The sequence below is a fragment of the Trematomus bernacchii genome, unplaced genomic scaffold (genome assembly GCF_902827165.1).
Source record: "Trematomus bernacchii unplaced genomic scaffold, fTreBer1.1, whole genome shotgun sequence".
Taxonomy (NCBI): Eukaryota; Metazoa; Chordata; class Actinopteri; order Perciformes; family Nototheniidae; genus Trematomus; species Trematomus bernacchii.
In genome coordinates, this window is record NW_022987644.1 from 1202749 (window position 1) to 1216109 (window position 13361).

Sequence of the window (13361 nt, forward strand, 5' to 3'; positions counted from 1 at the left end):
GGGATGTGTTACCTCTGGATGGAGAGAGGGGGGGAGGAGGAGGGGGAGAGGAAGAAGAGGAAGGGAGGAGGTAAACAGCGATATTTAAGGAAGACAGGAAGAGATGGCGAAGGTCAAGTGAGAGAAGGAATAGTGATAGGAGTGCAGTAGAGATAAGAGAGATAAGAAGTGAAAAGATGAGGGTGGAGAGGAAGGAGGATTAACATTTCCATAGCTATCAGATAAAAGCCATGGATTTTTTTAGTTTTTTGATGAATCTGTTGGTTATGTTTTACATGTGGCCAAATGTTCCAAGAGCCCAAGATTATGTTGTCAAATAGCTTTACACAGTGCACAACTAAAAGATGTTCAGTGCACAATCTAACAAAATAGAGAACACATTGAATATATTATATTTTGAATGAATTTTCTATTGGTCTACTCCACCAATATCTCCATGATATATACACAACAACTGCTTTCAGTAATCAGTAGGAGTTAGAGAGACGTTCCTTCCTATCTAGATTCCTCATGGAGAACACCAATACGTTGGCCATGTACATGTCACGAACTTGGATACACAAGGTAAAGGACTCAAATGCACGACCCGGGAGACAGAGGTGAAGTATGAGTAAATACTTCAAAAATAGGAATACAAAAACAAGACGACACTCTTAAACGAGGTGAAAAAACGGCTCAAAAAGGCACGAAAGAAAATCGCTCGAGGAACAAAAACGTACAAAGAGTTTCAGGAGCATGAATCAGACTTGAGACAAGGGGTGTTTCTCAATGTCGAGGAAGGCTGCTCCAGAGCCACTGTTTCAAGCATACTACGTCATCGAGTGCCGCCAAAGGACTGTTCCAATGTCCAGCATACTTGGAATTCTACCGAGCCCGGCGTACTTCGTAGCGAGACATTTCGAGGCTGCACATGTGTAGACTCCGTGGTCTTAAAATCCCCACAATGCTTTGCGCACGGACCAATTTCCAAATCTTTGGCGAAAATCGCGCTCCATTTAAGGCGGGGCCTCTCATATGAAGCACACCTGCTAGCCGGTTCCACCATTCTTCATTTTCCGAGGCTAGGAAGGATTCTTGCCTCGCTTCTGAACCAAGTGACTCGGAAGACATGTGCTACCAAGCAAGCGTCCTCGACATTGAGAAACACCCAAGATATGAAATCGCTGGTAAGCAGACTACGGGCATGGAGACAGGACAAGACGAACTGACACAAGACAAAGGAAGGCTGGGGAATTTAAACAAAAGGTAACTGGCACAGGTGGAAACAATCCGGGGCGGGGCTGACGCTGATGAGAGCGGGAGACACACACAAGGATAGGGAGTGAAGAGACCTGGAATGAAACACAAAAGGTGAGTACCAAAATAAGACAGGAAGTGGGAGACAAGACAAAAAATGATTAAACATGAAACATGACTGAACTCAACACTTTTGACGGGACACAACAGTACATACATTTCCTGGTTTGTAAACATATGTGCATGACAACGGACAATCTCGAGGAAGGCTGCTCCAGAGCCACTATTTCAAGCATACTACGTCATCGAGTGCCGCCGAGGTACTGTTCCAATGTCCAGCATACTTGGAATTCTACCGAGGCCGGCGTACTTCGTTTGGAGACATTTCGAGGCTGCACACGCGTAGACTCCGCGGTCTTAAAATCCCCACAATGCTTTGCGCACGGACCGATTTCCCCAAATCTGTGGCGGAAAATGTAAGGCGGGGCCTCTCATATGACGCACACCTGCACACTTGCTCGCGTGTTCCACTCTTCGTTTTCCGAATGCCAGGAAGGATTCTTGCCTCGCTTCTGAAGCAAGACGCTCGGAAGACATGTGCTACCAAGCAAGCGTCCTCGACATTGAGAAACACCCAGAGGTCAGCATCTCTATGACAACAAAGGGACACTGTTTAAAACAAGGTCAGGGATTCGGAGAGAAATGTGATTACCAAAGTACTACAGTGCATGCAAACACTTTGTACGACTTCCTGTATAACCTGATTTTCTTTAAAAATACTCAGAGAGAGAGCAGAGTGAGGGCAGAAAGGAGAGGAGATAAGATACAACAAGACAGGGAGAAAGAGAGGGTGTGAAGGTATCAAACGAAATATAGGCGAGAGGAAAAGATGGGGGAGAAGGGAGGGAGTAATGGATCGGTAATGAAGGAAGGAACAGGAAGGATGAAGGGAGGTCTGAGAGGTTTTTCGGATGATGGCTTCTCCTCTTATCTGCTTTATCTCCTCCGGTTGTTCACTCTCTCCCTTTCTTCCTCCCTCTTTCCATCTGTCAGAAAGACAGCTGTTGGCTGTTGTTCGCTCCATTCAGAGTCTCCATGATTCAACCTGAGACCTTCCATCTCTTTCCAAATAATGCTTTTATATTTCCCTCCTCTCCTCTCCATCATCCGCCTGGAAGAACTTGCCTTTCTCTGCAGTTCACACGAGCGGTCAGAAAGTTAAAGGGTCCTGTGTGTGTGTGTGTGTGTGTGTGTGTGGGTTACACGAGAGGATCTGGGACATCAGCGAGCAATCAGAGTTTGTTTGGTCTGTTGCATTTATTGTTGGCGATGTGTTTGTGTTTGAGCTGCAGAAGATTAGAGCTGAATGAAGAACTCCAGGAGAACTGGCGTGTTGGACTGATGTTGATCATTTATTAGTTCTTGGCCGCTCACTGTTGTCCACCTCCAGTTTGATAGATGTGATGCATTCTGTTTGATTGCATGTTATTCTGTGATTGATTAATACCATTGAACCTGATGCAACCTTATTATTCAGTATTTTGACTGGATTCCAGACGGATTTCAACTCTTTTTTTCTTCTAGTAATACTTCCAGGCCTTGTTGTTTTTCTTTCTCTTCATCTTCTTGTTTCACTACTTCTTGTATTACTTCGTCCTATTTTACTTTCATACAAACTTGTTATTCTATTAAGTCTTTAATACCAAATACTTTATCTTTTTTGATTTTGCTACTTCTGAGTCTACGCCTCCTTCTTCTTCTCCTGCTTCTACATCTTTGTCTTCTTCTACTTTTTTGTCTTCTTCTACTGTCTTCTATTTCTTCCTCTTCTTCCTCGCTATTAATTTAATATAATTCCATAGCCTTTTATAAACCTGTGTTGTCTATCTACATCATTATACAAAAGTTTCTTTTAAGTATAAAAAAATAGTTTTCAGCAGCTTCAATGAAACATCCCGTTTTTAAAGGTCCCCTATGATACTGTTTTTCATCAATATATTATAGGTCTTAGATAAATACAGAACATGTCTCCGATTGGCTCCAAACACCAAACAGATCATTGCAGCATTACCCATAATCCCCTCTGTTTCAGCCCTGTTTCCAAAGTGCTGATTCTCTGTCTGTTACTTTAGATGAAAATAAGGAGCCACTCCCCACGCCCCTCTGAGAGAGATTTGGTTAAAAAGAACACATTAGGCGCGTTCACACCAAGTACTTTGCCGTATTTAGTGCCGGCACTCAGAGCCCCGGCACTTATGACCCCAGGGCATTTAGTACAGATCGCGTTCACACCGGAGTACTTTTCCCTGAGGGAAGATTACACAAATGAGCCGCTGACGTCACTTCGTCTTCTTCTGCTTTGGGTTTACTGGCAGGCCGCAAACAACTTCACGGCGTATACTGCCACCCGAAGTCCCCGGCCGGAAGTCCCCGGAGTTGGGGACTGGCTTCAGTAGAAGCTGCTGGGACTCCCAGCAGCTTCTACTGAAGCCTTCAGAGTAAATCGCCAGAACGCCGACACCTCCTCATCTCCACCGCTCCCATGTTTTGTTTTGTGTTGCCATACGTTAGTCTCTCTGCGTTTGTGCGCTGGACGAATGCTAATGCTAATAATGCTAATGCGAGGATAATAAAATGGCGGCTCTACAAAACATTTCAGAGTTGTACGGGGCGTGGTTTGCAATTCGCCCAGCCAACCAGAACTGGGGCACTTTTTTCCCCCAGGAAAGTACCATCTCTCAGCAGGCACTAAAAATGGGGGTAAAAGTTCCCGAGATGAAGTGCTCTTGTTGGTGTGAACGCGACATAAGGGGTACTAACGGAACTAAACGCGAAAAGTACGGTGATAAGTACTCCGGTGTGAACGCGGCTAATGGTGCCCTAGGAGGAGATTCAGGTGATAAGGTGGGGGGGGTTACCTTTTGTTGGTGATTGGCTAATGGTTACACAAGCCAAAACATCATTATGACATCACAAAGTGGCCAAAATCTGATCATCTCATTTTCAGACAGGTTTTTATATAAATGGATCAGGACAAAAAGAGAGAGAATCTTTTTTCCTGAAACTTTCAGAGTCTCTTTCCACATGTGGATGTAGAAGAGACATGAAGAAGAGGGGACACATGTTTATGTAGAAGAGACATGAAGAAGAGGATTTTGCATAATAGGTGACCTTTAATATTGATTTGGTTTAAACCTAAATTATGGATACCGAATTATTATGCTGCATTCATGTAACCTTCATCTTACAATAAATACTTGGTGTATTAGATGTGTCTGTGAATTCGAAAAAAATGGGCATTTCACATATTATATATTTACATTCACAATACAGCTTACGGCAGCTCTGCAATGTAAACATAATCACATTTGGTTCCTGAAATTCAACAAAGTGTCTTTACTCCACCTCACCTGTTCCCTGCAGGTTCGCTGGTCGGATGTTGGCGGGATGGAGGAGGTGAAGCTGAAACTGAAGCAGGCCGTGGAGTGGCCCCTGAGGCACCCCGAGGCCTTCACCCGGATGGGCATCCAGCCCCCTAAAGGAGTCCTGCTGTACGGCCCCCCTGGCTGCTCCAAGACCATGATCGCCAAGGCGCTGGCCAATGAGAGCGGACTGAACTTCCTTGCTATAAAAGTGAGTTTTCATTTATCAACCATAATCCTATATTCTAAGAATGGTATCGTTTGATTGAGCTTGTTTTCTGAAGCGATGGATAGCTTGATGATTCATTTCACAGTCAAGGACTTTTTAGCTCAACCGTTTGGTATAACTGAACATCATTGGAGTCAATTTAATTGCTATTAGAGTGTTTCATGGCAATCAAACATGCATTTCACCTGTCCTTCTAAATGTATTTAGAACAATTTACTGTTTATCATATTGTATTTCCAAATAGAAATGAATTGTTATAACCCCTTACAAACACCTTTCCTAGTTTCCTGGATAGAGTGCCACAGTGACGAGTCCTAAAACCCGGAAGTGAGTTAGTATTTTACCACTTCCTGTTCCCTCGTCTCAGAGCCAATGGGATTTCTCCATAGGATTTTGGAAAATAGCTGGAAATAAGGTCTGTGGTTGACACAAATTTAAGAGACGGATCACATTAAATACATCAGCAGTGACCCCACTGGTGATTTCTGCAGAGTTTACGTGTCTGAAAAATGATGGTTGTTACCAAGTGGCTGAATAGGACTACAGAAGTTGTCGAGGCCGTTGTACGTCATTACACCGAACACGTAAACACTCCTCTAAGTTTGTTTGCCCTGTTCTGCTTGAAAGCAAGTACCTGCCTCCTGCAAACTGTTCAAACAAGCGCTTCAACTTGTAACATTTAGAATCTGTATTTTTGAATATGGATCTTAAAGGGGACCTATCATGCAAAATACACTTTTGTACGTCTTTTATACATGAATATGTGTCCCCGGTGTTCCAGGGAACTCACCAAGTGTCAGAAAACACAACCCTCTCTATTTTCCTCCATACCCAAATCTCTAAAAAAGGGGCTGCAACGGATCTGATAAAAACTGATCCAGATTTGAACACTGTCCTGACGTCAGGACGGTGGCGCTACGGCTATTGGGCCAACTCCACCAATCAGGAGGAGACAGCCACGGCCATTGCCGTTCGAAAGCGCTGGAGACACTGTAGTACATATGCCAGGCCTGTAGATGGTGCTGTTCTCACAGAATCTGCCCTTGCAACTAAAGAGCTAAAAAATGTCAAATTGAGCAAAATGAGGCATGGCTAAAATGCATGATCTGTTTGGTATTTTGAAAAAACAAAAGTATAAATATGCCTTATATAGGTATGGTCCTACACTATATTATTCAAATATAGCATGATAGGTCCACTTTAAGTTGGCGTGACGTTGAAGTCGTGCTGCTGTACTCGGCTGTAGTTCCTTTATAGCATAACGTTAGCATTTTGCTTCTGGCGATTAGATTTATGATTCGAAAATTATAAAAGTAGGGTAGACATGTGGAGATTATCCGACTGAACAAAACGTGCATTTATCAAACAGGTTCGTTTTCCACAGACCTTATTTTGAGCTATTTTCCAAAATCCTATGGAGAAATCCCATTGCTTTTTTGTCGAGGGAACCCGTGCGCAGCTTACTTCCGGGTAAATACGTCATTCCTGCACCACTCACAATAAGTCATAATTATATATTCTAAGAATGGTATCATTTAGTTTATTTGTTTCAACAACATTTATTGTTTTAGTTTTCTATTGTGCAGAGGGTTATGATGAGGCTGGGCAAAATGCTTTTTTTTTAACCTCAGTTTTTACTGGATATGAATATATAATGTATCACAGGTTTGCCTCTTCATGTCATATTCTGGTTGAGTGATGTTCAAAGAAAACTGCATTACGACTCAATAGGGAATACAAGTAATGGAGGTATTCCAAAAACCCATATAAAGAACATGACTTTAACTTAGATGCAGGTGTAGTGATTGATGACATGTTGTGAGCAAGCTTTCACAACAAATCAATAGCTTGGTGATGAATGATTCAATATGATTTCACAGTGAAGGATTGTAGGTCAACCTTTGTGTGTAACTGAACATAATCGGGGTTACATTGAATTGCCATTGCAGTGGCACTTGCTTTCTTGTCCTTACAAATATCATTCGAAAAATGCAATGTTTCTCATTTGTATTTTATAATAGCGGAGATTTGTATTGTTGTAACCCCTTTGTTCCCGTTGTTTACCCTAAAGTAGCTTTAATTTTGTCTGACTGACAGTTCACTTTCTAATGGTTTAACCAAGTCTCTTCAAACTCAAGACATGTTTTATAGCTGCACCACCCCATTACAGGAACATATTCGGACGCTTCATTGTTTGATTCAATTCGGGAAAAATGTGAATGAATTGCTGCAAACACATTTGACATTTAAAAAACGTTGTGTGGGTTTTCTAATGAACAGCTGACCTGTGAGTCAGTGGGTTTTCTAATGAACAGCTGACCTGTGAGTCAGTGGGTTTTCTAATGAACAGCTGACCTGTGAGTCAGTGGGATTTGATCACAAATAGTAAATGTATTCATCCACATCTCTCACACACATTTTATCGTACGTGTCACAGTAGTAGTGGAGATGTTTCCCCGATGACCTGGAGGCGGTCTGGCTGCCCCACTTCCTGTGCAGAGAGCTTCCCTGTCTGACCTTTGACCCGCTGTTTGTCCCCTCTCATTCATCACCCCATCCTCTCTGCAACCCCCCCCCCCCCCCCCCCCCCTCTGTCACCCGCACCGCTGCCCATTCAGGCCCGGCTGACAGAGATTGATTGATCAGCGTGTTGAATTTTTAATCAGTAAACACTTCCCCAAGCTGTTGCCATGCGAGACCGAGAGCTTCGACAGCATCTCTCACCCGGGGTCATTAAGCCCTCTGCGGATGTGATTTGCAAACTTGTTTTTGTTTGTTTTGTGTTATTTTGCTTCATGGGGTTGTTGTATGTGTAGGGACAAAGTCTTAGTAATGACTTCAAATACTCAACATTGGTTTTTTTCATCGTCCAATAACATTTAAACTTTCCAATAAGGCTGCACAATATTGAAAATAATAACTTGTTGCGATTCCTTTCAATAATTTAGAGTAGTGAAGTGATGACGTAATTTTGTAGGCCAGACCCGGAAGTTAGCATTGCAAGAGGTCCCTCGATAAATAGAAATTCCCCCATTGGTTTTCGGTATATTGCATACAATAAGCTAACACATGTTTATGATTCTTATCACATTCTGTTCAACAGGATAATCTCCACATATTAAAGCACCTTGTCATTTCTGAAGCGTCAAGGCAAAATGCTAATGTTAGGCTATAAACAATTTATATCGCACAACTTCACGTTACCACCACTAAGCTAATGTTCGCCGTGATGACGTTTTAGTGGGGGAAACTTCTGAAGCAATGGAGAGTCAGGACTCAGAGAGATACGAGGAGAGCTGGAGCTTTGATGGCAAACACTGATGGTTTATTTGGGAGTTATGGCCGGAGAATTGACAAGACACGTGGTGTGTCACGAGTTGACACCGCGGTTGCCAAACCAATTCTGAAGAACTTTCTGCAGCTCGAGGTTTGAACTAGTTCGGAGTGTAATAATCAACATTCTTTATCAGTGAGACTAAACAATTATGGACCCTGAATCTAAGCTCTCGTCCATAGAAAATAATGTGCGCCAGAGAACCTACGTCCCTGAACAGTAAACGACCTCATGGCGGCTTGTGCTCCGTCATAGACTGGCAACAACAATGCGCCCAAGCTGCTCCTCCTTAAGAGAGATAGCAGCAATACCCAAGGCCGTAGACCTATGCCATGGGAAAGGAGACAGTGAGAGGAGAAAATGATGAACTGGGTTGAAGGTTGAATACCTAAGCAAATTATTCCCTAACAGTTGTGTTGTATTATTTACTCACTTGTTAGCAACTGCCAACAAAGAAAATGTTTTGGTGTGATGTGTTTATTACATTTTTTTAGAGAAACTATATCGAACATATATTTTCTGTTAAGTCAGTAGAATATGTTGTAAAGGTTTGGATAGCCCTGCATGTTTACAATCATTTGAATATATCACATGTTTCGATTTCCTTTCAATTCATTGTGCAGCCCTATTATTCAGAGTGACATCAAATTCGTATTTGGCCGAAGTTGAAGTTTATCAAATTGATGGTACAATTGTAATTTAGTAAGTCATGGAAAGAAGACATATTCTTGGAAAAAATGCACAACTGATAGCAGAAGACACATATTTCTCTTTATTGTTCGGGACACTATCATTGTCGTTGACTTGTGTTTTGTCTTTGATGCATAGATGAGTGGAACTATAATCTTGCGCAGCAGTTTTCAAGACATAAGGAAGAGTATCTGCTTTGTGAAACCGTTCAGAAACATCCTGTCCCTCCCGCTGAAAGCCGCTCTCCAGCATCTGAAATAACAGTATCAGGTTTTTCCAGTGCAGCGGTTGCTTTGACATAGATACGTTATCCAGATTTAAATGTGGATACTTTAAGGCTCAGCCTGTTTCCTCTGCGTGAAAAAGCCCTATTATCATCTTGTCAATTTCAGTTTCCCCCCACTGCCGCGGCCACTCAAACACACACACACACACACACACACACACACACACACACACGCACGCACACACGCGCGCACACACGCACACACGCGCGCACACACGCACACACACGCACACTCTACACTGTCAATGGTTTTAAACTCACCATGTCCAGCCCTTGGCTCGGCCTCAGAGAGAGGAACCTGGGATTAATGAGTCAACCTCCACACTTACTGCAGGAGACAAAAGGGCTGCGAGTTAAGTGTCGTCTCCTCCGTCAGCCCAGAGGTGTTGAAAGGGTGGATTGCAGGGAGGAAGTTCTTCTTAGGGCTGAGTGGATGTTTATCTGCCTCCGAGTGAAAGAGAGAAGAGGGAGGAATGGACTGAAGGAGAGGGAGAGGGTACAGGAGGTTCACCGAGTAGTCATAGTGAGATACAAGTAAGATTAGTGCTAATGTAAGAAGGCAATTCTAGGTGGAGAAGTGAAGCTTTTGTGAGAGTTTTTTTCCTCACTCACCTGGCTTAATCTGAAAAATGCATTTAGTGTATATAAGCATCTTCCAGCATACTTGTCTTTGTGACATTTCTAAAAGGTTTCACAGTCACACTTTGATGGAAAAATGGCTTAATATCCTTTTCCTCCTCAAACAAAATCATGCCTTACAGCGATCATCTGGGAGGACAGCCTTACAGGTTATTATACTGACTCTTGGTTGGTGATAGCTGTCTTTTCTGCACGCATTATTGTCTTTCAATACTTCTGAATTCCCCATTTAGTTATTGTCATTGACATGTCATTTTCAGATAAATAGCCACATATAACATTCATTGAGGCTCATATATACCTCGGGACAGATATTTCTCCTGTATGCTCAAGACAAATAATCTGCTCTGACATTTACCATGAGTGATCCACATAAATAGCTGCATCATGTCTGTGAATGCACTTCAGTTTTTACTGTCCACACTAATACATGAACGATATGGTGTTTTCATAACCTGGTCACTCCGGCAATCATAGTCATTTTTGGCGTGACAACGTCCTTTTAGTCTGGACTGAAGAGAGAGATTAGTTTTTTCATATGAATAAATATTTTGCATATATCTATAATCATAGTTGGTGGTAGATTATCATTTAGAAAACCCCTATAGGGAGAGTTTAAATTAGCAGTCTCTGTTTTCGCTCTATGTTAAATAGCATCGTCCCTATTAGATAAATTACATTACATGTTACTTGTTAGACGCTTTTATCCAAAGCGACTTACATACTCAATACTGTGGGCAATCCCCACAGGAGCAATTTGGGGTGACGTGTCTTGCCCAGGGACACAACGACATGCTGACTGCAGTGGGGTTTGAACCCCCTGATCCGAACACCTACGCACGAGTCCACTGCGCCACACGCCTCCGGTTGTTGTCTTGGTAGCAGTGATAATAGTACAGAGTACACAGCAGCAGTAATAGCTAGTAATAGTGAGGCTGCCACTCATCTTAAACCAAACTGTGAATGGTCCAACTGCTGCCAAATTGTGAACTTTTTAAGCGGATTGTGGTTTGTCGTTCTGTGGGAATACATCATAATGAATCTAAAACTAAATGGGATACTATGCTATCCAATGAATGTGTAGCAGTAGTGCCATCAGCAGTGTTAGTAGTCGTACTAGCAGTATATCAAACACGGTACTGTAGAGTTCACACACTGAGAAATGTCTTCATTTGCCAGCTGAACCACAGATGTTACACACAAACATGAACCAGTACACAGTGTTCAGTGAACATAGAAGCAGCCCTGTGGAATTACACAACACACACACACACACACACACACACCCACACCCACACACACACACACCCACACCCACACACACACACACACACACACACACACACACACACCCACACCCACACACACACACACACACACACCCTGCTGTCCTTCATGACATTCTCACGCTGTGTTATCACTGTTTCACTGTGTTCCTCTTTTTTAATCTCCTAAAGACGCCACGGAGCAGCAGCTGCTCTCTGCTCCATCAGAATGTAAGCTCACAGTTTAAACCTTCAGCAAACACAGGGAACCAGGTGAAACTTCACAAAACATCAACACGATTAGAAATGAGTCTCCTGAAAAAGGTGCCATGTATTTAACCGCTGCTTGAAATCAGATACTTTAAACTCAACCTCATCAATCGTCTCTTGGGATTTTGTCAGCAGTTGATTAAGCTATGGAAACTCTGCACTCTGGCATGCGTTTTATTGAATATAATGCAGTACCTTGTTATTGACTGCCTCTGTAGGAAACGTAGGCCTTTGCTGACCATTTACATGCACACAAAACCTATGTAACACTACAGGGAAGAAGCATTATAGGGCCTCTTTAATAATCCTTAAACTTTTCTTTTTCTAGGGTCCAGAGTTACTGAGCAAGTATGTTGGAGAGTCTGAACGAGCCGTGAGAGAGGTTGGTACATTACATTTTCATAACCGAATGAACGTATTTTCATACTTTTGTTACGTTGAAGTAAAGTAATGCACAGTTTTCCGGACACCATCTATTTCTGGTTGCTGATGTAATGAACGGATGAGCTGAGATGTAGATTATGACATTAACAAGTGTCACATTTCCTGTGTATGTTTGTGCTGAGAGTGATTCATTTGTCCTGCTAACAGTTTGTCCTGTTTCCCTCTCCTCTATTGTTGCTCGCAGGTGTTTAGGAAGGCGCGGGCCGTCGCTCCGTCCATCGTCTTCTTTGATGAGATCGACGCTCTCGCCAGTGAGAGAGGAAGGTACAGTGTGTTTGTTTTCTCAACACCATAGAAAGTGGCGCTACAATTAGCACAACATTAAAAAAAAAGCGTTCCTGCCACTTTATAAATGTCTACTTCCTGTCCCTGAAAGGTCGTGGCTGACCACTGTTTACTATTTTCCGCACTGTGGTCATTCATTGTCCCGCGGTGACAAATGCGCAGTCATCGCTGCGGCCTGTTTTTGTAATTCCTCGTCTCACAAAGATTCACTTATGAATGGAGGGCGCACACATCTCAAAAAGTCTGCATGACTGCGCTATCAAAGCCCGGACCACTCTGTTCCCATGGTGTCCTCTCAGACTTTTTTGCGGTTTTTCGCCACCGGCCAAACACAGGACACAGTCTTGTCCGGAGGCGCTTTTAGTGGGATGGCACTGGGAACATCTGTGGCTTAAAGGAAAGAGGACGGGGGGGGCGGACAGAGGACACAGACCGGAGGCGCACAAACACTTCATTGTGCCCGTCCACGGCAGATGGGGAAGGCCAAATATGCAGCATGCTTCCTGGTAAACCAGTCGATGAAACTCAATGTTGCAGGAAGGAGCAGAGAGAGGCCAACAGTAACTCCTCCATGTTGGCCTCGGTCACTTAAGCTGACTGGTTTTTAGAGACGAGACATATGTTGACATTTTTTTTTTGTACACGTCCCTTTGATCCTGAAATGTAGTATTATATCCTAACAAAGGTATTGGACATGCAAACATCTCAATTCAATCTAATGTTCTCAGCACAGGTTTCTTAACATAAACATTAGTTTCTCCTCCTCTATGAAAATATAAGATTTTGTAAATGCCAATAATCTCAATTTCCATTGGCTGGCATTTTACGAACGAGAGGTGTAAAGGTGAATTTGTTTCATTGTTATCGTAACAAATCTTCCAACACATTTGTCCTAAAACACGTGTTGATTTCTATAGCTTTTACATTTTTACACAAATTCGGGTCAACTAGTGTCAATATTGTTTCCGTCAGTTATATTCATATTTTTGCTCTTACTGCTAAGACTGAAATATAGACCGCCACTTTTCAAGCTAACCCAGAATAAACACATTCTTTATATTCATTAATATGTTCTTTATACTAGCTATTCAATATTTAGCTTTTAAAAGCGTCCATATTGTCCTCACACGATAACTTCACCACTCTACAGTCTTCAATGTTTTGTACTACTCACATCATATTTAAAATAATAAAAACTAGATTGCTTTTTATGAAAAGTCTGTACACATGTATATAAATGTTCTTTACACGAGTAGAAAGA

The 13361-nt window shown here is 42.5% G+C and overlaps 1 protein-coding gene across 1 annotated transcript in view; it reads left to right on the forward strand.

Moving 5' to 3' along the window:
- Nucleotides 1-13361, forward strand: part of spata5 (spermatogenesis associated 5) — a 128551-nt gene that overhangs the window by 28408 nt on the left and 86782 nt on the right. The window contains exons 12-14 of the mRNA XM_034133753.1: nucleotides 4660-4869; nucleotides 11700-11753; nucleotides 12000-12079. Coding sequence (XP_033989644.1) covers nucleotides 4660-4869; nucleotides 11700-11753; nucleotides 12000-12079 — 344 coding nt within the window. The remainder of the gene's footprint in view (nucleotides 1-4659; nucleotides 4870-11699; nucleotides 11754-11999; nucleotides 12080-13361) is intronic.